The following is a 25,020-nucleotide window of genomic DNA, read 5'->3' as shown; positions in this document are numbered from 1 at the left end:
AGTCGACCATGGCAAGCGCCCCAATAAGGGTCTTGTCAAGAGTTTGCTTGCCAAGTGCGACAAATCAGAAGCTGCAATATCATTTTTGCCATAACCAGCACCCCGAGGGGCGAAAGTGCACAAAATTTGGCGTACATGTCAGGTGAGCTATGAAGAGTTTGCCTATGAAGTTTGATGACAATTGAGTAAATAGAAGATGAGATATAGATTTTTGAAGAATAAATTTTTTGGTTTTTCCCATGTCAGTAGGTGGCGCTATGCTGTACATGAGCGATTATGAGTTGGAAAAATAAGTGTCTACAACAGCAACGTACTATCACAAGGTAGTGGAGTGAAGGAAAAGCACTATGGAATTATTTACCAAAAACCCGTTTTGGAGAAATTGCGTCGGCAAAAAACAGCGCCCCCCATGGACGAAAATTCCCAAAATGTGGTATACATGACATGGGAGGTAGTAAGAGGGTGGCCGTGAAGTTTGACCAAATTAGAGGAAAGATAGGATTTTTTGCCCAAAAATAGCGCCCCCAGTGGCGAAATATCACAGAAATTGGGTACCATGTCAGAAGCCCAATGAGTGATTTGCTTATGAAGTATGAGCAGTTTTGAGCAATCAGAAGATTTGTAATGAATTTTTAAGCATGTAAAATTTTGCTTCGAAAATTGATTGACGTATAACTTCTGAACGGTTTATCCGACGTGAAACATATTTAGTAACTTTTGTCAGCCATGTCTGTAGATGATGTGTATCAATTTTGGTGACATTCCTATGAACGGTCTAGGAGGAGTTGCGCCGTCTTCGTGGCCATGCATTTCGCACAAAAGTGAAATGACCTCACTTCCTGTTGGGCGTGGCTAATGCATTGGCATTACATTTTTGTCCGGCTTAGTGAGATACATATGCGTACCAAATGGCATGCCACTACTACAAACTACATGGCAACCAGGCACCTTAATGCGGGAGGCCAAAATCACAACGAGTTAGGGGGCGCTATAGAGGCCCTGAGCCCCGGCCAAGTTTGGGCTTTTGGTTCTGAGTAGCGGTGGCAATTCTCGGAACTGGTGCCAAATTTCGTGCGTTTTCGCCCATGGCAAGCGCCCCGAAAATGGCCCAACAGCGGAGAAAAATAAAGAAGAAGAAGAAGAAGAAGAAGAAGACGGAAAAATAATAATAGTGAACTCTTACAAGAACAATAGGGCCTTCGCCCTATAGGGCTCGGGCCCTAATTAAAGCCGCAAGCGGCCTCGACGGGCCCTCGCGCCAGCGGCCAAGGGGGGGCGGGGGCATGCGTCCCCGCGAAATACCTTCCACAGCTTCTTCGGCAAGAGACATTACTCCCGCAATGGCGACAAAGCACAGAATTGGACACATGGCAACGATAGGGTCTCGCACTGTATGGTGCTCGGGCCCTAATAATAATAGCGCCCCAATAAGGGTCTTGTAAGGAGTTTGCTTGGCAAGTTTGACAAATCAGAAGCTGCAATATCATTTCTGCCATAACCAGCACCCCCAGGGGCAAAAGTACACAAAATTTGGCGTACAGGTCAGGGGAGCTATGAAGAGTTTGCGTATGAAGTTTGATGACAATTGAGTAAATAGAAGATGAGATATAGATTTTTGAAGAATAAAATTTTTGGTTTTTCCCATGTCAGTAGGTGGCGCTGTGCTGTACATGAGCGATTATGAGTTGGAAAAATAAGTGTCTACAACAGCAACGCACTATCACAAGGTAGTGGTGCGAAGGAAAAGCATTATGGAATTATTTACCAAAAACCCGTTTTGGAGTAATTGCGTCGGCCAAAAACAGCGCCCCCCATGGACGAAAATTCCCAAAATGTGGTATACATGACATGGGAGGTAGAAAGAGGGTGGCCGTGAAGTTTGACCAAATTTGAGGAAAGATTGGAAATTTTTCCCAAAAATAGCGCCCCCAGTGGCGAAATATCACAGAAAGTGGGTAACATGTCAGAAGCCCAATGAGTGATCTGTGTGTGAAGTATGAGCAGTTTTGAGCAAGTAGAAGATTTGCTATGAATTTTTAAGCATGTAAAATTTTGCATCGAAAATTGATTGACGTATAACTTCTGAACGGTTTATGCTACGTGAAAGGTATTTAGAAATTTTTGTCAGCCATGTCTGTAGATGATGTCTATCAATTTTGGTGACATTCCTATGAACGGTCTAGGAGGAGTTGCGCCGTCTTCGTGGCCATGCATTTCGCACAAAAGTGAAATTACCTCACTTCCTGTTGGGCGTGGCTAATGCATTGGCATTACATTTTTGTCCGGCTTAGTGAGATACATATGCTTACCAAATGGCATGCCACTACTACAAACTACATGGCACCCAGGCACCTTAATGCGGGAGGCCAAAATCACAATGACTTAGGGGGCGCTATAGAGGCCCTGAGCCCCGGCCAAGTTTGGGCTTCTGGTTCTGAGTAGCGGTGGCAATTCTCGGAACTGGCGCCAAATTTCGTGCGTTTTCGCCCATGGCAAGTGCCCCAAAAATGGCCCAACAGCGGAGAAAAATAAAGAAGAAGAAGAAGACGGAAGAAGAAGAAGAAGAAGGAAGAATAATAATAGTGAACTCTTACAAGAACAATAGGGCCTTCGCCCATAGGGCTCGGGCCCTAATAATAGTGAACTCTTACAAGAACAATAGGGCCTTCGCCCTATAGGGCTCGGGCCCTAATAATAATAGTGAACTCTTACAAGAACAATAGGGCCTTCGCCCTATAGGGCTCGGGCCCTAATAATAGTGAACTCTTACAAGAACAATAGGGCCTTCGCCCTATAGGGCTCGGGCCCTAATAATAGTGAACTCTTACAAGAACAATAGGGCCTTCGCCCATAGGGCTCGGGCCCTAATAATAGTGAACTCTTACAAGAACAATAGGGCCTTCGCCCTATAGGGCTCGGGCCCTAATAATAATAATGATAATTAAAGCCGCAAGCGGCCTCGACGGGCCCTCGCGCCAGCGGCCAAGGGGGGCGGGGGCATGCGTCCCCGCGAAATACCTTCCACAGCTTCTTTGGCAAGAGACATTACTCCCACAATGGTGACAAAGCACAGAATTGGACACAGAGTACACGGTGCGCTGAGATGTAGTCATGGACAGAACATTTTATGCCATGGTTTCCCAACCAAATTAATGTATTTACCTCATCAGTCACCAAGCTATAGCTACATAGGATTGTCTTCTGTTAGACATCTATTAGTCTGTATGTAACGCTACAACACTTGCTCCTGACTGCCTACCCATTCCCCACAAGTCATGTGTGTTTAAGGCAACCAAAACAACATACTCCTGGTGCCTCATGATTGTAAACACCTCTCCTGCAACTGCTACAGCGCAATGAGCGCCCCCAGTGGTCCACAAGTCATGTGTGGTTAAGGCAACCAAAACAACATACTCCTGGTGCCTCATGATTGTAAACACCTCTCCTGCAACTGCTACAGCGCAATGAGCGCCCCCAGTGGTGAAAGTTCACCAAATTTGGTAGACATGTCAAGGGACCTATGAAGAGTTGTTTTGTAAAGTTTGATCAAGTTTGACCAATCAGAAGCCGAGATATAAATTGTTGCCTGAAAACAGTGCCCCCAGTGGCAAAAGTTCACAAAATTTGGCAAATATGTCAGGTGACCTGTTAAGAGTGTGCGTATCAAGTTTGATCAAGATTGAGAAAATAGAAGATGAGATATTGATTTTTGAAGAATAAATTTTTTGGTTTCTCCCATGTCAGTAGGTGGCGCTATGCTGCACATGAGCGATTATGAGTTGGAAAAATAAGTGTCTACAACAGCAACGTACTATCACAAGGTAGTGGTGTGAAGGAGAAGCATTATGGAATTATTAACCAAAAACCTGTTTCGGAGCAATTGCGTTGGCCAAAAACAGCGCCCCCCATGGACGAAAATTCCCAAAATGTGGTGTACATGACATGGGAGGTAGTAAGAGGGTGGCCGTGAAGTTTGACCAAATTTGAGGAAAGATTTGAGTTTTTGCCCAAAAATAGCGCCCCCAGTGGCGAAATATCACAGAAATTGGGTAACATGTCAGATGCCCAATGAGTGATTTGCGTGTGAAGTATGAGCAGTTTTGACCAATTTGAAGATTTGTTATGAATTTTTAAGCATGTAAAATTTTGCATTGAAAATTGATTGACGTATAACTTCTGAACGGTTTATTCTACGTGAAACGTATTTAGGAACTTTTGTCAGCCATGTCTGTAGATGATGTGTATCAATTTTGGTGACATTGCTATGAACGGTCTAGGAGGAGTTGCGCCGTCTTCGTGGCCATGCATTTCGCACAAAAGTGAAATTACCTCACTTCCTGTTGGGCGTGGCTAATGCATTGGCATTACATTTTTGTCCGGCTTAGTGAGATACATATACATACCAAATGGCATGCCACTACTACAAACTACATGGCAACCAGGCACCTTAATGCGGGAGGCCAAAATCACAATGAGTTAGGGGGCGCTATAGAGGCCCTGAGGCCCGCCTGGATCTGGGCTTCTGGTTCTCAGTAGCGGTGGCAGTCTAAGAGAAAGGAGCCAAATTTCGTGCGTTGTCGACCATGGCAAGCGCCCCAATAAGGGTCTTGTAAAGAGTTTGCTTGCCAAGTTTGACAAATCAGAAGCTGCAATATCATTTCTGCCATAACCAGCACCCCCAGGGGCGAAAGTGCACGAAATTTGGCGTACATGTCAGGTGAGCTATGAAGAGTTTGCGTATGAAGTTTGATGACAATTGAGTAAATAGAAGATGAGATATAGATTTCTGAAGATTAAATTTTTTGGTTTTTCCCATGTCAGAAGGTGGCGCTATGCTGTACATGAGCGATTATGAGTTGGAAAAATAAGCGTCTACAACAGCAACGTACTATCACAAGGTAGTGGTGTGAAGGAAAAGCATTATGGAATAATTTACGAAAAACCCGTTTTGGAGAAATTGCGTCGGCCAAAAACAGCGCCCCCCATGGACGAAAATTCCCAAAATGTGGTATACATGACATGGGAGGTAGTAAGAGGGTGGCCGTGAAGTTTGACCAAATTTGAGGAAAGATTGGATTTTTTGCCCAAAAATAGCGCCCCCAGTGGCGAAATATCACAGAAATTGGGTAACATGTCAGAAGCCCAATGAGTGATTTGCGTGTGAAGTATGAGCAGTGTTGAGCAATTAGAAGATTTATGAATTTTTTAGCATGTAAAATTTTGAAGTGAAAATTGATTGACGTATAACTTCTGAACGGTTTATCCTACGTGAAACGTATTTAGTAACTTTTGTCAGCCATGTCTCTAGATGATGTGTATCAATTTTGGTGACATTCCTATGAACGGTCTAGGAGGAGTTGCGCCGTCTTCGTGGCCATGCATTTCACACAAAAGTGAAATTACCTCACTTCCTGTTGGGCGTGGCTAATGCATTGGCATTACATTTTTGTCCGGCTTAGTGAGATACATATGCATACCAAATGGCATGCCACTACTACAAACTATATGGCAACCAGGCACCTTAATGCGGGAGGCCAAAATCACAACGACTTAGGGGGCGCTAAAGAGGCCCTGAGCCCCGGCCAAGTGTGGGCTTTTGGTTCTGAGTAGCGGTGGCAATTCTCGGAAGTGGCGCCAAATTTCGCGCGTTTTCGCCCATGGCAAGCGCCCCGAAAATGGCCCAACAGCGGAGAAAAATAAAGAAGAATAATAATAGTGAACTCTTACAAGAACAATAGGGCCTTCGCCCTATAGGGCTCGGGCCCTAATTAAAGCCGCAAGCGGCCTCGACGGGCCCTCGCGCCAGCGGCCAAGGGGGGCGGGGGCATGCGTCGCCGCGAAGTACCTTCCACAGCTTCTGCGGCAAGAGACATTACACCCACAATGGCGACAAAGCACAGAATTGGACACATGGCAACAATAGGGTCTCGCACTGTACGGTGCTCGGGGCCTAATAATAATAATGCCATGACTGCCTGACGGATGAGAGACAGACAGACAAACATTAAAGAATGTGTGTGTGTGTGTGTGTGTGTGTGTGTTTCTCTGGTGTGAAAATGTACATTTATATATGTACAAAACTATACATGTGTCTCCTCCTTATCTCCATCTCACGCTGTAATCTTAAGTCATCTTAGCTTCCCTGTGTCTGCAGTGTGTGTGTGTGTGTGGCTAGGACAACTATCATGATTCATGTCATTTTTGTACTGATCTAAGGGTTCTGAGTAAGGTTCTGGCCATAAGTTCTGAAGAGTTTTGTTTCAATTAGGGGGCGCTATGAAGTCCCTGGGCCACGCCCGGGCCAAACGTCTGTGGCTGAGAAGCAGTTACAATGACTGATGTGTGTATCAAATTTCATGAGTTTTCGTGCATGGGGAAATGCCTCAAATAAGGTCAAATGCGACAGAAAAATAATAATAATAACCCCCAGGGGCGAAAGTGCACAAAATTTGGCGTACATGTCAGGTGAGCTATGAAGAGTTTGCGTATGAAGTTTGATGACAATTGAGTAAATAGAAGATGAGATATAGATTTTTGAAGAATAAATTTTTTGGTTTTTCCCATGTCAGTAGGTGGCGCTATGCTGTACATGAGCGATTATGAGTTGGAGAAATAAGTGTCTACAACAGCAATGCACTATCACAAGGTAGTGGTGTGAAGGAAAAACGTTATGGAATCATTTACCAAAAACCCGTTTTGGAGCAATTGCGTCGGCCAAAAACAGCGCCCCCCATGGACAAAAATTCCCAAAATGTGGTATACATGACATGGGAGGCAGCAAGAGGGTGGCCGTGAAGTTTGACCAAATTTGAGGAAAGATTGGATTTTTTGCCCAAAAATAGCGCCCCCAGTGGCGAAATATCACAGAAATTGGGTAACATGTCAGAAGCCCAATGAGTGATTGGCATGTGAAGTATGAGCAGTTTTGAGCAATTAGAAGATTTCTTATGAATTTTTAAGCATGTAAAATTTCGCATTGAAAATTGATTGACGTAAAACTTCTGAACGGTATAGGCTACGTGAAACGTATTGAGTAACTTTTGTCAGCCATGTCTGTAGATGATGTGTATCAATTTTGGCGACATTCCTATGAACGGTCTAGGAGGAGTTGCGCCGTCCTCGTGGCCATGCATTTCGCACAAAAGTGAAAGTACCTCACTTCCTGTTGGGCGTGGCTAATGCATTGGCATTACATTTTTGTCCGGCTTAGAGAGATACATATGCGTACCAAATGGCATGCCACGACTACAAACTACATGGCAACCAGGCACCTTAATGCGGGAGGCCAAAATCACAACGAGTTAGGGGGCGCTAAAGAGGCCCAGAGGCCCGCCTGGATCTGGGCTTCTGGTTCTCAGTAGCGGTGGCAGTCTAAGAAAAAGGAGCCAAATTTCGTGCGTTGTCGACCATGGCAAGCGCCCCAATAAGGGTCTTGTAAAGAGTTTGCTTGCCAAGTTTGACAAATCAGAAGCTGCAATATCATTTCTGCCATAACCAGCACCCCCAGGGGCGAAAGTGCACAAAATTTGGCGTACATGTCAGGTGAGCTATGAAGAGTTTGCGTATGAAGTTTGATGACAATTGAGTAAATAGAAGATGAGATATAGATTTTTGAAGAATAAATTTTTTGGTTTTTCCCATGTCAGTAGGTGGCGCTATGCTGTACATGAGCGATTATGAGTTGGAAAAATAAGTGTCTACAACAGCAACGCACGATCACAAGGTAGTGGTGTGAAGGAAAAGCATTATGGAATTATTGACCAAAAACCCGTTTTGGAGAAATTGCGTCGGCCAAAAACAGCGCCCCCCATGGACGAAAATTCCCAAAATGTGGTAAACATGACATGGGAGGTAGTAAGAGGGTGGCCGTGAAGTTTGACCAAATTTGAGGAAAGATTGGATTTTTTGCCCAAAAATAGCGCCCCCAGTGGCGAAATATCACAGAAATTGGGTAACATGTCAGAAGCCCAATGAGTGATTTGCGTGTGAAGAATGAGCAGTTTTGAGCAATCAGACGATTTGTTATGAATTTTTAAGCATGTAAAATTTTGCATCGAAAATTGATTGACGTATAACTTCTGAACGGTTAATCCTACGTGAAACGTATTTAGTAACTTTTGTCAGCCATGTCTGTAGATGATGTGTATCAATTTTGGAGACATTCCTATGAACGGTCTAGGAGGAGTTGCGCCGTCTTCGTGGCCATGCATTTCGCACAAAAGTGAAATTACCTCACTTCCTGTTGGGCGTGGCTAATGCATTGGCATTACATTTTTGTCCGGCTTAGTGAGATACATATGCGTACCAAATGGCATGCCACTACTACAAACTACATGGCAACCAGGCACCTTAATGCGGGAGACCAAAATCACAACGACTTAGGGGGCGCTATAGAGGCCCTGAGCCCCGGCCAAGTTTTGGCTTTTGGGTCTGAGTAGCGGTGGCAATTCTCGGAAGTGGTGCCAAATTTCGTGCGTTTTCGCCCATGGCAAGTGCCCCGAAAATGGCCCAACAGCGGAGAAAAATAAAGAAGAAGACGGAAGAATAATAATAGTGAACTCTTACAAGAACAATAGGGCCTTCGCCCATAGGGCTCGGGCCCTAATTAAAGCCGCAAGCGGCCTCGACGGGCCCTCGCGCCAGCGGCCAAGGGGGGCGGGGGCATGCGTCCCCTCGAAAGACCTTCCACAGCTTCCTCGGCAAGAGACATTACTCCCACAATGGCGACAAAGCACAGAATTGGACACATGGCAACAATAGGGTCTCGCACTGTACGGTGCTCGGGGCCTAATAATAAAAATAATAATAATAATCCTTCAAAAACAATAGGGTCTTGCACTGGACGGTGCTCGGGCCCTAATAATAATAATAATAACTAGAAACTATATGCCAAGCAGGCACCTTAATGCGAGAGGCAAAAATCACAACACATTAGGGGGCGCTATAGAGGCCCTGAGGCCCGCCTGGATCTGGGCTTCTGGTTCTCAGTAGTGGTGGCAGTCTAAGAAAAAGGAGCCAAATCTCGTGCGTTGTCGACCATGGCAAGCGCCCCAATAAGGGTCTTGTAAAGAGTTTGCTTGCCAAGTTTGACAAATCAGAAGCTGCAATATCATTTTTGCCATAACCAGCACCCCCAGGGGCGAAAGTGCATAAAATTTGGCGTATATGTCAGGTGAGCTATGAAGAGTTTGCGTATGAAGTTTGATGACAAGTGAGTAAATAGAAGATGAGATATAGATTTTTCAAGAATAAATATTTTGGTTTTTCCCATGTCAGTAGGTGGCGCTATGCTGTACATGAGCGATTATGAGTTGGAAAAATAAGTGTCTACAACAGAAACGTACTATCACAAGGTAGTGGTGTGAAGGAAAAGAGGAAAGATTGGATTTTTTGCCCAAAAATAGCGCCCCCACTGGCGAAATATCACAGAAATTGGGTAACATGTCAGAAGCCCAATGAGGGATTTGCGTGTGAAGTATGAGCAGTTTTGAGCAATTAGAAGATTTGTTATGAATTGTTAAGCATGTAAAATTTTGCACTGAAAATTGATTGACGTATAACTTCTGAACGGTTTATGCTACGTGAAACCTATTAAGTACCTTTTGGCAGCCATGTCTGTAGATGATGTGTATCAATTTTGGTGACATTCCTATGAACGGTCTAGGAGGAGTTGCGCCGTCTTCGTGGCCATGCATTTCGCACAAAAGTGAAATTACCTCACTACCTGTTGGGCGTGGCTAATGCATTGGCAATACATTTTTGTCCGGCTTAGTGAGATACATATGCGTACCAAATGGCATGCCACTACTACAAACTACATGGCAACCAGGCACCTTAATGCGGGAGGCCAAAATCACAACGAGTTAGGGGGCGCTATAGAGGCCCTGAGGCCCGCCTGGATCTGGGCTTCTGGTTCTCAGTAGCGGTGGCAGTCTAAGAAAAAGGAGCCAAATTTCGTGCGTTGTCGACCATGGCAAGCGCCCCAATAAGGGTCTTGTAAAGAGTTTGCTTGCCAAGTTTGACAAATCAGAAGCTGCAATATCATTTCTGCCATAACCAGCACCCCCAGGGGCGAAAGTGCACAAAATTTGGCGTACATGTCAGGTGAGCTATGAAGAGTTTGCATATGAAGTTTGATGACAATTGAGTAAATAGAAGATGAGATATAGATTTTTGAAGAATAAATTTTTTGGTTTTTCCCATGTCAGAAGGTGGCGCTATGCTGTACATGAGCGATTATGAGTTGGAAAAATAAGCGTCTACAACAGCAACGTACTACCACAAGGTAGTGGTGTGAAGGAAAAGCATTATGGAATTATTTACCAAAAACCCGTTTTGGAGCAATTGCGTCGGCCAGAAACAGCGCCCCCCATGGACGAAAATTCCCAAAATCTGGTATACATGACATGGGAGGTAGTAAGAGGGTGGCCGTGAAGTTTGACCAAATTAGAGGAAAGATTGGATTTTTTGCCCAAAAATAGCGCCCCCAGTGGCGAAATATCACAGATATTGGGTAACATGTCAGAAGCCCAATGAGTGATTTGCGTGTGAAGTATGAGCAGTTTTGAGCAATCAGAAGATTTGTTATGAATTTTTAAGCATGTAAAATTTTGCATCGAAAATTGATTGATGTATAACTTCTGAACGGTTTATCCTACGTGAAACGTATTTAGTAACTTTTGTCAGCCATGTCTGTAGATGATGTGTATCAATTTTGGTGACATTCCTATGAACGGTCTAGGAGGAGTTGCGCCGTCTTCGTGGCCATGCATTTCGCACAAAAGTGAAATTAAATCACTTCCTGTTGGGCGTGGCTAATGCATTCGCATTACATTTTTGTCCGGCTTAGTGAGATACATATGCGTACCAAATGGCATGCCACTACTACTAACTACATGGCAACCAGGCACCTTAATGCGGGAGACCAAAATCACAACGACTTAGGGGGCGCTATAGAGGCCCTGAGCCCCGGCCAAGTTTGGGCTTTTGGTTCTGAGTAGCGGTGGCAATTCTCGGAACTGGTGCCAAATTTCGTGCGTTTTCGCCCATGGCAAGTGCCCCGAAAATGGCCCAACAGCGGAGAAAAATAAAGAAGAATAATAATAGTGAACTCTTACAAGAACAATAGGGCCTTCGCCCATAGGGCTCGGGCCCTAATAATAGTGAACTCTTACAAGAACAATAGGGCCTTCGCCCATAGGGCTCGGGCCCTAATTAAAGCCGCAAGCGGCCTCGACGGGCCCTCGCGCCAGCGGCCAAGGGGTGCGGGGGCATGCGTCCCCGCGAAATACCTTCCACAGCTTCCTCGGCAAGAGACATTACTCCCGCAATGGCGACAAAGCACAGAATTGGACACATGGCAACGATAGGGTCTCGCACTGTACGGTGATCGGGCCCTAATAAAAATAGCTCCCCAATAAGGGTCTTGTAAAGAGTATGCTAGCCAAGTTTGACAAATCAGAAGCTGCAATATCATTTCTGCCATAACCAGCACCCCCAGGGGCGAAAGTGCACAAAATTTGGCGTACATGTCAGGTGAGCTATGAAGATTTTGCGTATGAAGTTTGATGACAATTGAGTAAATAGAAGATGAGATATAGATTTTTGAAGAATAACATTTTTGGTTTTTCCCATGTCAGTAGGTGGCGCTATGCTGTACATGAGCGATTATGAGTTGGAAAAATAAGTGTCTACAACAGCAACGCACTATCACAAGGTAGTGGTGTGAAGGAACAGAAGTATGGAATTATTTACCAAAAACCCGTTTTGGAGCAATTGCGTCGGCCAAAAACAGCGCCCCCCATGGACGAACATTCCCAAAATGGGGTATACATGACATGGGAGGTAGTAAGAGGGTGGCCGTGAAGTTTGACCAAATTTGAGGAAAGAGTGGAATTTTTGCCCAAAAATAGCGCCCCCAGTGGCGAAATATCACAGAAAGTGGGTAACATGTCAGAAGCCCAATGAGTGATCTGCGTGTGAAGTATGAGCAGTTTTGAACAAGTAGAAGATTTGTTATGAATTTTTAAGCATGTAAAATGTTGCAATGAAAATTGATTGACGTATAACTTCTGAACGGTTTATGCTACGTGAAACCTATTTAGTAACTTTTGTCAGCCATGTCTATAGATGATGTGTATAAATTTTGGTGACATTCCTATGAACGGTCTAGGAGGAGTTGCGCCGTCTTCGTGGCCATGCATTTCGCACAAAAGTGAAATTACCTCACTACCTGTTGGGCGTGGCTAATGCATTGGCATTACATTTTTGTCCGGCTTAGTGAGATACATATGCCTACCAAAGGGCATGCCACTACTACAAACTACATGGCAACCAGGCACCTTAATGCGGGAGGCCAAAATCACAACGAGTTAGGGGGCGCTATAGAGGCCCTGAGGCCCGCCTGGATCTGGGCTTCTGGTTCTCAGTAGCGGTGGCAGTCTAAGAAAAAGGAGCCAAATTTCGTGCGTTGTCGACCATGGCAAGCGCCCCAATAAGGGTCTTGTAAAGAGTTTGCCTGCCAATTTTGACAAATCAGAAGCTGCAATATCATTTCTGCCATAACCAGCACCCCCAGGGGCGACAGTGCACAAAATTTGGCGTACATGTCAGGTGAGCTATGAAGAGTTTGCCTATGAAGTTTGATGACAATTGAGTAAATAGAAGATGAGTTATAGATTTTTGAAGAATAAATTTTTTGGTTTTTCCCATGTCAGTAGGTGGCGCTATGCTGTACATGAGTGATGATGAGTTGGAAAAATAAGTGTCTACAACAGCAACGTACTATCACAAGGTAGTGGTGTGAAGGAAAAGCATTATGGAATAATTTACCAAAAACCCGTTTTGGAGCAATTGCGACGGCCAAAAACAGCGCCCCACATGGACGAAAATTCCCAAAACATGGTATACATGACATGGGAGGTAGTAAGAGGGAGGCCGTGAAGTTTGACCAAATTTGAGGAAAGATTGGAATTTTTACCCAAAAATAGCGCCCCCAGTGGCGAAATATCACAGAAATTGGGTAACATGTCAGAAGCCCAATGAGTGATTTGCGTGTGAAGTATGAGCAGTTTTGAGCAATCAGAAGATTTGTTATGAATTTTTAAGCATGTAAAATTTTGCATCGAAAATTGATTGACGTATAACTTCTGAACGGTTAATCCAACGTGAAACGTATTTAGTAACTTTTGTCAGCCATGTCTGTAGATGATGTGTATCAATTTTGGTGACATTCCTATGAACGGTCTAAGAGGAGTTGCGCCGTCTTCGTGGCCATGCATTTTGCACAAAAGTGAAATTACCTCATTTCCTGTTGGGCGTGGCTAATGCATTGGCATTACATTTTTGTCCGGCTTAGTGAGATACATATGCGTACCAAATGGCATGCCACTACTACAAACTACATGGCACCCAGGCACCTTAATGCGGGAGGCCAAAATCACAACGACTTAGGGGGCGCTATAGAGGCCCTGAGCCCCGGCCAAGTTTGGGCTTCTGGTTCTGAGTAGCGGTGGCAATTCTCGGAACTGGTGCCAAATTTCGTGCGTTTTCGCCCATGGCAAGCGCCCCGAAAATGGCCCAACAGCGGAGAAAAATAAAGAAGAAGAAGAAGAAGAAGACGGAAGAATAATAATAGTGAACTCTTACAAGAACAATAGGGCCTTCGCCCATAGGGCTCGGGCCCTAATTAAAGCCGCAAGCGGCCTCGACGGGCCCTCGCGCCAGCGGCCAAGGGGGCGGGGGCATGCGTCCCCGTGAAATACCTTCCACAGCTTCTTTGGCAAGAGACATTACTCCCACAATGGTGACAAAGCACAGAATTGGACACAGAGTACACGGTGCGCTGAGATGTAGTCATGGACAGAACATTTTATGCCATGGTTTCCCAACCAAATTAATGTATTTACCTCATCAGTCACCAAGCTATAGCTACATAGGATTGTCTTCTGTTAGACATCTATTAGTCTGTATGTAACGCTACAACACTTGCTCCTGACTGCCTACCCATTCCCCACAAGTCATGTGTGTTTAAGGCAACCAAAACAACATACTCCTGGTGCCTCATGATTGTAAACACCTCTCCTGCAACTGCTACAGCGCAATGAGCGCCCCCAGTGGTCCACAAGTCATGTGTGGTTAAGGCAACCAAAACAACATACTCCTGGTGCCTCATGATTGTAAACACCTCTCCTGCAACTGCTACAGAGCAATGAGCGCCCCCAGTGGTGAAAGTTCACCAAATTTGGTAGACATGTCAAGGGACCTATGAAGAGTTGTTTTGTAAAGTTTGATCAAGTTTGACCAATCAGAAGCCGAGATATAAATTGTTGCCTGAAAACAGCGCCCCCAGTGGCAAAAGTTCACAAAATTTGGCAAATATGTCAGGTGACCTGTTAAGAGTGTGCGTATCAAGTTTGATCAAGATTGAGAAAATAGAAGATGAGATATTGATTTTTGAAGAATAAATTTTTTGGTTTCTCCCATGTCAGTAGGTGGCGCTATGCTGCACATGAGCGATTATGAGTTGGAAAAATAAGTGTCTACAACAGCAACGTACTATCACAAGGTAGTGGTGTGAAGGAGAAGCATTATGGAACTATTAACCAAAAACCTGTTTCGGAGCAATTGTGTTGGCCAAAAACAGCGCCCCCCATGGACGAAAATTCCCAAAATGTGGTGTACATGACATGGGAGGTAGTAAGAGGGTGGCCATGAAGTTTGACCAAATTTGAGGAAAGATTGGAGTTTTTGCCCAAAAATAGCGCCCCCAGTGGCGAAATATCACAGAAATTGGGTAACATGTCAGATGCCCAATGAGTGATTTGCGTGTGAACTATGAGCAGTTTTGAGCAATTAGAAGATGTGTTATGAATTTTTAAGCATGTAAAATCTTGCATTGAAAATTGATTGACGTATAACTTCTGAACGGCTTATGCTACGTGAAACGTATTTAGTAACTTTTGTCAGCCACGTCCGTAGATGATGTGTATCAATTTTGGTGACATTCCTATGAACGGTCTAGGAGGAGTTGCGCCGTCTTCGTGGCCATGCATTTCGCACAAAAGTGAAAAAACCTCACTTCCTGTTGGGCGTGGCTAATGCATTGGCATTACATTTTTGTCCGGCTTAGTGAGATACATATGCCTACCAAATGGCATGCCACTACTACAAACTACATGGCAACCAGGCACCTTAAAGCGGGAGGCCAAAATCACAACGAGTTAGGGGGCGCTATAGAGGCCCTGAGGCCCGCCTGGATCTGGGCTTCTGGTTCTCAGTAGCGGTGGCAGTCTAAGAAAAAGGAGCCAAATTTCTTGCGTTGTCGACCATGGCAAGCGCCCCAATAAGGGTCTTGTAAAGAGTTTGCTTGCCAAGTTTGACAAATCAGAAGCTGCAATATCATTTTTGCCATAACCAGCACCCCCAGGGACGAAAGTGCACAAAATTTGGCGTATATGTCAGGTGAGCTATGAAGAGTTTGCGTATGAAGTTTGATGACAATTGAGTAAATAGAAGATGAGATATAGATTTTTGAAGAATAAATTTTTTGGTTTTTCCCATGTCAGTAGGTGGCGCTATGCTGTACATGAGCGATTATGAGTTGGAAAAATAAGTGTCTACAACAGCAACGCACTATCACAAGGTAGTGGTGTGAAGGAAAAGCATAACGGAACTATTTACCAAAAACCCGTTTTGGAGCAATTGCGTCGGCCAAAAACAGCGCCCCCCATGGACGAAAATTCCCAAAATGTGGTATACATGACATGGGAGGTAGTAAGAGGGTGGCCGTGAAGTTTGACCAAATTTGAGGAAAGACTGGATTTTTTGCCCAAAAATAGCGCCCCCAGTGGCGAAATATCACAGAAATTGGGTAACATGTCAGAAGCCCAATGAGTGATTTGCGTGTGAAGTATGAGCAGTTTTGAGCAATCAGAAGATTTGTTATGAATTTTTAAGCATGTAAAATTTTGCATCGAAAATTGATTGACGTATAACTTCTGAACGGTTTATCCTACGTGAAACGTATTTAGTAACTTTTGTCAGCCATGTCTGTAGATGATGTGTATCAATTTTGGTGACGTTCCTATGAACGGTCTAGGAGGAGTTGCGCCGTCTTCGTGGCTATGCATTTCGCACAAAAGTGAAATTACCTCACTTCCTGTTGGGCGTGGCTAATGCATTGGCATTACATTTTTGTCCAGCTTAGTGAGATACATATCCGTACCAAATGGCATGCCACTACTACAAACTACATGGCACCCAGGCACCTTAATGCGGGAGGCCAAAATCACAATGACTTAGGGGGCGCTATAGAGGCCCTGAGCCCCGGCCAAGTTTGGGCTTCTGGTTCTGAGTAGCGGTGGCAATTCTCGGAACTGGTGCCAAATTTCGTGCGTTTTCGCCCATGGCAAGCGCCCCGAAAATGGCCCAACAGCGGAGAAAAATAAAGAAGAAGAAGAAGACGGAAGAATAATAATAGTGAACTCTTACAAGAACAATAGGGCCTTCGCCCATAGGGCTCGGGCCCTAATTAAAGCCGCAAGCGGCCTCGACGGGCCCTCGCGCCAGCGGCCAAGGGGGGCGGGGGCATGCGTCCCCGCGAAATACCATCCACAGCTTCTTCGGCAAGAGACATTACTCCCGCAATGGCGACAAAGCACAGAATTGGACACATGGCAACGATAGGGTCTCGCACTGTATGGTGCTCGGGCCCTAATAATGATAGCGCCCCAACAAGGGTCTTGTAAAGAGTTTGCTTGCCAAGGTTGACAAATCAGAAGCTGCAATATCATTTCTGCCACAACCAGCACCCCCAGGGGCGAAAGTGCACAAAATTTGGCTACATGTCAGGTGAGCTATGAAGAGTTTGCGAATGAAGTTTGATGACAATTGAGTAAATAGAAGATGAGATATAGATTTTTGAAGAATAAAATTTTTGGTTTTTCCCATGTCAGTAGGTGGCGCTATGCTGTACATGAGCGATTATGAGTTGGAAAAATAAGTCTCTACAACAGCAACGCACTATCACAAGGTAGTGGTGTGAAGGAAAAGCATAACGGAACTATTTACCAAAAACCCGTTTTGGAGCAATTGCGTCGGCCAAAAACAGCGCCCCCCATGGACGAAAATTTCCAAAACGTCGTATACATGACATGGGAGGTAGTAAGAGGGTGGCCGTGAAGTTTGACCAAATTTGAGGAAAGATTGGAATTTTTGCCCAAAAATAGCGCCCCCACTGGCGAAATATCACAGAAATTGGGTAACATGTCAGAAGCCCAATGAGTGATTTGCGTGTGAAGTATGAGCAGTTTTGAGCAATCAGAAGATTTGTTATGAATTTTTAAGCATGTAAAATTTTGAAGTGAAAATTGATTGACGTATAACTTCTGAACGGTTTATCCTACGTGAAACGTATTTAGTAACTTTTGTCAGCCATGTCTGTAGATGATGTGTATCAATTTTGGTGACATTCCTATGAACGGTCTAGGAGGAGTTGCGCCGTCTTCGTGGCCATGCATTTCGCACAAAAGTGAAATTACCTCACTTCCTGTTGGGCGTGGCTAATGCATTGGCATTACATTTTTGTCCGGCTTAGTGAGATACATATGCGTTCCAAATGGCATGCCACTACTACAAACTACATGGCAACCAGGCACCTTCATGCGGGAGGCCAAAATCACAACGACTTAGGGGGCGCTATAGAGGCCCTGAGCCCCGGCCAAGTTTGGGCTTTTGGTTCTGAGTAGCGGTGGCAATTCTCGGAACTGGTGCCAAATTTCGTGCGTTTTCGCCCATGGCAAGCGCCCCGAAAATGGCCCAACAGCGGAGAAAAATAAATAATAATAATAATAGTGAACTCTTACAAGAACAATAGGGCCTTCGCCCTATAGGGCTCGGGCCCTAATAATAGTGAACTCTTACAAGAACAATAGGGCCTTCGCCCTATAGGGCTCGGGCCCTAATTAAAGCCGCAAGCGGCCTCGACGGGCCCTCGCGCCAGCGGCCAAGGGGGGCGGGGGCATGCGTCCCCGTGAAATACCATAAAGAGTTAGCTTGCCAAGTTTGACAAATCAGAAGCTGCAATATCATTTTTGCCATAACCAGCACCTCCAGGGGCGAAAGTGCACAAAATTTGGCGCATATGTCAGGTGAGCTATAAAGAGTTTGCGTATGAAGTTTGATGACAATTGAGTAAATAGAAGATGAGATATAGATTTTTGAAGAATAAATTTTTTGGTTTTTCCCATGTCAGTAGGTGGCGCTATGCTGTACATGAGCGATTATGAGTTGGAAAAATAAGTGTCTACAACAGCAACGTACTATCACAAGGTAGTGGAGTGAAGGAAAAGCACTATGGAATTATTTACCAAAAACCCGTTTTGGAGCAATTGCGTCGGCCAAAAACAGCGCCCCCCATGGACGAAAATTCCCAAAATGTGGTATACATGACATGGGAGGTAGTAAGAGGGTGGCCGTGAAGTTTGACCAAATTAGAGGAAAGATTGGATTTTTTGCCCAAAAATAGCGCCCCCAGTGGCGAAATATCACAGAAATTGGGTAACATGTCAGAAGCCCAATGAGGGATTTGTGTGTGAAGTATGAGCAGTTTTGAGCAATCAGAAGATTTGTTATGAATTTTTAAGCATGGAAAATTTTGCATCGAAAATTGATTGACGTATAACTTCTGAACGGTTTATCCGACGTGAAACATATTTAGTAACTTTTGTCAGCCATGTCTGTAGATGATGGGTATCAATTTTGGTGACATTCCGATGAAGGGTCTAGGAGGAGTTGCGCCGTCTTCGTGGCCATGCATTTCGCACAAAAGTGAAATTACCTCACTTCCTGTTGGGCGTGGGTAATGCATTGGCATTACATTTTTGTCCGGCTTAGTGAGTTACATATGCGTACCAAATGGAATGCCACTACTACAAACTACATGGCAACCAGGCACCTTAATGCGGGAGGCCAAAATCACAACGAGTTAGGGGGCGCTATAGAGGCCCTGAGGCTCACCTGGATCTGGGCTTCTGGATCTCAGTAGCGGTGGCAGTCTAAGAAAAAGGAGCCAAATTTCGTGCATTGTCGACCATGGCAAGCGCCCCAATAAGGGTCTTGTAAAGAGTTTGCTTGCCAAGTTTGACAAATCAGAAGCTGCAATATCATTTCCGCCATAACCAGCACCCCCAGGGGCGAAAGTGCACAAAATTTGGCGTATATGTCAGGTGAGCTATGAAGAGTTTGCGTATGAAGTTTGATGACAATGGAGTAAATAGAAGCTGAGATATAGATTTTTGAAGAATAAGTTTTTTGGTTTTTCCCATGTCAGTAGGTGGCGCTATGCTGTACATGAGCGATGACGAGTTGGAAAAATAAGTGTCCACAACAGCAACGTACTATCACAAGGTAGTTGTGTGAAGGAAAAGCATTATGGAATTATTTACCAAAAACCCGTTTTGGAGCAATTGCGTCGGCCAAGAACAGCGCCCCCCATGGACGAAAATTTCCAAAACGTGGTATACATGACATGGGAGGTAGTAAGAGGGTGGCCGTGAAGTTTGACCAAATTTGAGGAAAGATTGGAATTGTTGCCCAAAAATAGCGCCCCCAGTGGCGAAATATCACAGAAATAGGGTAACATGTCAGAAGCCCAATGAGTGATTTGCGTGTGAAGTATGAGCAGTTTTGAGCAAACAGAAGATTTGTTATGAATTTTTAAGCATGTAAAATTCTGCATCGAAAATTGATTGACGTATAACTTCTGAACGGTTTATCCTACGTGAAACGTATTTAGTAACTTTTGTCAGCCATGTCTGTAGATGATGTGTATCAATTTTGGTGACATTCCTATGAACGGTCTAGGAGGAGTTGCGCCGTCTTCGTGGCCATGCATTTCGCACAAAAGTGAAATTACCTCACTTCCTGTTGGGCGTGGCTAATGCATTGGCATTACATTTTTGTCCGGCTTATTGACATACATATGCGTACCAAATGGCATGCCACTACTACAAACTACATGGCAACCAGGCACCGTAATGCGGGAGACCAAAATCACAACGACTTAGGGGGCGCTATAGAGGCCCTGAGCCCCGGCCAAGTTTGGGCTTTTGGTTCTGAGTAGCGGTGGCAATTCTCGGAACTGGTGCCAAATTTCGTGCGTTTTCGCCCATGGCAAGCGCCCCGAAAATGGCCCAACAGCGGAGAAAAATAAAGAAGAAGAAGAAGAAGACGGAAGAATAATAATAGTGAACTCTTACAAGAACAATAGGGCCTTCGCCCATAGGGCTCGGGCCCTAATAATATTGACTGGCTTTGAGTGGTATATCAGATATATTCCATTCAGCTAGCATGATATTGAACTCGTCTTGAACTTGTTCAATATCATGCTAGCTGAAGGGAATGTATCTGATATACAGTTGTGGTCAGAAGTTTACATACAGTGACATGAATGTCATCTTGGATATGAATGTCATGGCAATATTTGGGCTTTCAGTCATTTCTTTGAACTGTTCTTTTTCTGTGGCAGAATGATTGTACAGCATACGTCTTTAATAAAAAAAACACTAGAATTTGGTGCACAATTTTTAATTTTCTTTGGGTTTCTGAAATCAACACAGGGTCAAAAATATACATACAGAACACCTAATATTTAGGTAAAATGTCTCTTTGCAAGATTCACCTTGACCAAGCATTTTTGTTTACCATGAACAAACTTCTGGCAGAATTCTGGTTGGATATTTCACGACTCTTCATAGTAGAATTAGTAGAGTTCAATTAATTATTTTTTTCTTGGCATGGACTCGACTTATAAGCACGGTCCATATATTTTCAATAGGGCTGAAGTCAGGACTTGTTTTAAGCTTAATGTTAGCCTGCTTTATCCTCCACAACCAGCTCTGATCCGTGTTTGGGTTCACTGTCCTGTTGTAACTCCCAAGTGCCAAGTCGTGTTCAAGTTTCTGATGGTTTATGCTGAAGAATTCTGAGGTAGTTCTCCTTCATTATTCCATCCACTGTGTAAAACAGCCCCAGAGCATGATGATCCTACCACCACCACCAGCTGGTACAGTGTCCCTCTGTACATGGTGGTCAATGTGGCCAAACAACTCAATCTTTGTCTCATCTGACCATACAGCTATCCTCCAGAAGTCTTTTTGTCCGTGTGGTCTGCTTCAAACTTTAGTAAAGCTTGAAGGTGTCAATTTTGGAGCAGGGGGTTATTTCTTGGATAGCAGCCTCTTAGTCCATGGTGATCTGAACTGTAGATAGTGATCCATCAGCTTCCAGTTCATGGCAGGGCTGTGCCATGGTGGTTCCCAGGTTGTTCCTGACCATCTACAGTGGTGCTTGAAAGTTTGTGAACCCTTTAGAATTTTCTATATTCCTGCATAAATATGACCTAAAACAACATCAGATTTTCACACAAGTCCTAAAAGTAGATAAAGAGAACCCAGTTAAACAAATGAGACCAAAAATATGACACTTGGTCATTTATTGATTGAGGAAAATGATCCAATATTGCATATCTGTGAGTGGCAAAAGTATGTGAACCTTTGCTTTCAGTATCTGGTGTGACCCCCCTTGTAAAGCAATAACTGCAACTAAATGTTTCCGGTAACTGTTGATCAGTCCTGAACACCGGCTTGGAGGAATTTTAGCCCATTCCTCCATACAGAACAGCTTCAACTCTGGGATGTTGGTGGGTTTCCTCACATGAACTGCTCGCTTCAGGTCCTTCCACAACATTTCGATTGGATTAAGGTCAGGACATTGACTTGGCCATTCCAAAACATTAACTTTATTCTTCTTTAACCATTCTTTGGTAGAACGACTTGTGTGCTTAGGGTCGTTGTCTTGCTGCATGACCCACCTTGTCTTGAGATTCAGTTCATGGACAGATGTCCTGACATTTTCCTTTAGAATTCACTGGTATAATTCAGAATTCATTGTTCCATCAACGATGGCAAGCCGTCCTGGCCCAGATGCAGCAAAACAAGCCCAAACCATGATACTACCACCACCATGTTTCACAGATGGGATAAGGTTCTTATGCTGGAATGCAGTGTTTTCCTTTCTCCAAACATAACGCTTCTCATTTCAACCAAAAAGTTCTATTTTGGTCTCATCCATCCACAAAACATTTTTCCAATAGCGTTCTGGCTTGTCCATGTGATCTTTAACAAACTGCAGATGAACAGCAATGTTCTTTTTGGAGAGCAGTGGCTTTCTCCTTGCAACCCTGCCATGCACACCATTGTTGTTCAGTGTTCTCCTGATGGTGGACTCATGAACATTAGCCAATGTGAGAGAGGCCTTCAGTTGCTTAGAAGTTACCCTGGGGTCCTTTGTGACCTCACTGACTATTACACGCCTTGCTCTTGGAGTGATCTTTGTTGGTTGAGCACTCCTGAGGGTAACAATGGTCTTGACTTTCCTCCATTTGTACACAATCTGTCTGACTGTGGATTGGTAGAGTCCAAACTCTTTAGAGATGGTTTTGTAACCTTTTCCAGCCTGATCAGCATCAACAACGCTTTTTCTGAGGTTCTCAGAAATCTCCTTTGTTCATGCCATGATACGGTACACTTCCACAAACGTGTTGTGAAGATCAGACTTTGATAGATCCCCGTTCTTTAAATAAAACAGGGTGCCCACTCACACCTGATCGTCATCCCATTGATTGAAAACACCTGACTAATTTCACCTTCATATTAACTGCTAATCCTAGAGGTTCACATACTTTTGCCACTCACAGATATGTAATATTGGATGTAATATTGGACGAGAGGTGAAACGTTTTCAAGAATCTTCAAGCAAGTCCAGTTGCCCTTTTCTACCACCCACAGTTTACTATGACCTGGATGATTGAGAATCTTCACAGACATGTAATATTGGATCATTTTCCTCAATCAATAAATTACCAAGTATAATATTTTTGGTCTCATTTGTTTAACTGGGTTCTCTTTCTCTACTTTTAGGACTTGTGTGAAAATCTGATGTTGTTTTAGGTCATATTTATGCAGAAATACAGAAAATTCTAAAGGGTTCACAAACTTTCAAGCACCATTGTAAACCAATTTCCTTTCAGCTGAGGGTGACAGTTTGGGTTTTCTTGAAGCAAAGTGTTTGGCAAAGTGACTACACCTCACAATAACTTGGATATAATTGTTTGAACTGATCTTGGAATTTGCAGTTGTTTAGAAATGGCTCCAAGAGACATTCCGGAGTTGTGTATATCTGCGATCCTCTTTCTCAGATCTGCACTGAGCTCCTTGGACTCTCTCATTTTACTATGTGTTGGTCAATCCAATGAGTGCTGTAAAGAAACCCTTTTTATGAAGGTACAGAGAAGCTACCGGCTGTCATCAATCATCGTCACTAACAGGAAGTTAAGAGACCTCGGCCTTTGCAAGATAAAAGACATTTTGGAAGTTTCAGCACCTCTGAATTAATCATCTAAGTGAGCGTATGTAAATTTTTCACCCTGTATTTATTTCCGAAAACCCAAAGGAAATTAAAACTTGTGCACCAAATTCTAGTTTGTTTGTTTTTCAAATTAAAGATGTATACTGTACATTCTGCCACAGAAAAAGAACAGTTCAAAGAAATGACTGAAAGCCCAAATATTGCCATGACATTCATATCCAAGATGATATTCATGTCACTCTATGTAAACTTCTGACCACAACTGTACCACTCAAAGCCAGCCAGTATTATTTAAGTATTTCCACCTCACAGCTCCAGGATCCCTGAGCTTGGGTTTTATGTGTGTGGTGTTTCACATGTTCTTCTCATGGCTTTCTTCTGGGTTCTCAGGTTTCCTCCTACTGCTGATAAACATGACAGTCGTTGGATCGGTGACTAAACTGCCATGAGGAATGTATGAATGGGTGTGTGAGTACATGGCGCCCTGCCATGACTCTGGCATGTAGTTTGCATAAGGAAACAAAATTTGCAGGAACAAAATTATTTAAATAAAGCCACTGGGCTTTGGGTTATTCCTATGGACATTTGCAAAGAAAATAAAGGACCAACATCATCTGCTTCAGAGGGTTGGGCGTTTCTCATAACCAAGCAGCCAGGTCTCCAGGCCTCTGCGGCAGCACTCTGTCTGGACACCTGCATCACTGGCTGGATCGTTTCAGGCACCTCGCACTCAAACTGATAGGTGAGGTTATGCAAGATGCACACGCAATTTTCTAAGGCCTGTAGAGGAGAAAGCATAACATCATAAATATTCCACAGGGATGGAAAAAAATGACAGTCAAAACAGACCAAGCACTATTTAAACTACAACGTACAAACTACAAGCATACATAACCTTATTCCTGAGGTTTACTATAAACAGAATCAGACAGACACGACTTTGGGTAAATGTTTCGAGATGACACAGTTAGAAAATACCCGATCGTCAGGTTTATAATCCGCGATGGTCCTACGGATGTAATAAACAAGGCAGTCAATGAGGCCATCACAATCTCTCATGGACTTGCGTGCGTTCGGTCCAGCTGAGCTCACGTTTCTAGGGATGACATACATGTGAGGGGGGGGGGAAAAAAAAAAATCACAAACGCACTCCTTACTGTCACAAGTATCCCACACATACACACCTCAGGCAGCCTGTAGCATTAAGGAAGACCTCAGGATCTGCCAGTAGGTCCAGTTTGGGATCTTCGCCCTCAGTAATACCCGAGCAGGGCACGAGGACGGTGTCAGTGATGGGTTTTACTGCTTCTCTGCCGAGCTGCTCCTTTAGCATGTCGTGAGAGGACAAGTTCCACAGCAACCCTGAGGGAAAACAACCAAATACTACAAGCTTCAAAACAGTATTCTTCATTTCCACAAGGTTTAGGCTCATAAACTCACTCTTGTATCTGTGTATCTAAACAAATCCTCTGGAACACTCCATGCTGTCCAATGTATCTAGTTGCAAACTAAAAAACAAAATAAGAGCAGATACTGGCTCTAGTCCCAGAATAAGGAAAAAAGGGGAGATTCAAATGCTCCACCCTATAAGCG

The 25,020-nt window shown here is 44.0% G+C and overlaps 1 protein-coding gene across 3 annotated transcripts in view; it reads right to left on the bottom strand.

Annotated features, from left to right (window-relative positions):
- The window catches only part of pkp2 (plakophilin 2), a 99,932-nt gene that overhangs the window by 33,758 nt on the left and 41,154 nt on the right, over positions 1–25,020 (bottom strand). For all 3 annotated transcript variants that reach the window (XM_060914310.1, XM_060914311.1, XM_060914312.1), the window contains 3 exons: positions 24,612–24,789; positions 24,406–24,523; positions 24,037–24,207 (listed from right to left, as the gene is read on the bottom strand). In XM_060914310.1, coding sequence (XP_060770293.1) covers positions 24,037–24,207; positions 24,406–24,523; positions 24,612–24,789 — 467 coding nt within the window. The remainder of the gene's footprint in view (positions 1–24,036; positions 24,208–24,405; positions 24,524–24,611; positions 24,790–25,020) is intronic.

Source organism: Neoarius graeffei, chromosome 2 (assembly GCF_027579695.1).
Source record: "Neoarius graeffei isolate fNeoGra1 chromosome 2, fNeoGra1.pri, whole genome shotgun sequence".
NCBI classification, from domain to species: domain Eukaryota; kingdom Metazoa; phylum Chordata; class Actinopteri; order Siluriformes; family Ariidae; genus Neoarius; species Neoarius graeffei.
The sequence above is the reverse complement of the archived record's forward strand: the minus strand, read 5'-3'. Positions and strand labels throughout refer to the sequence as shown.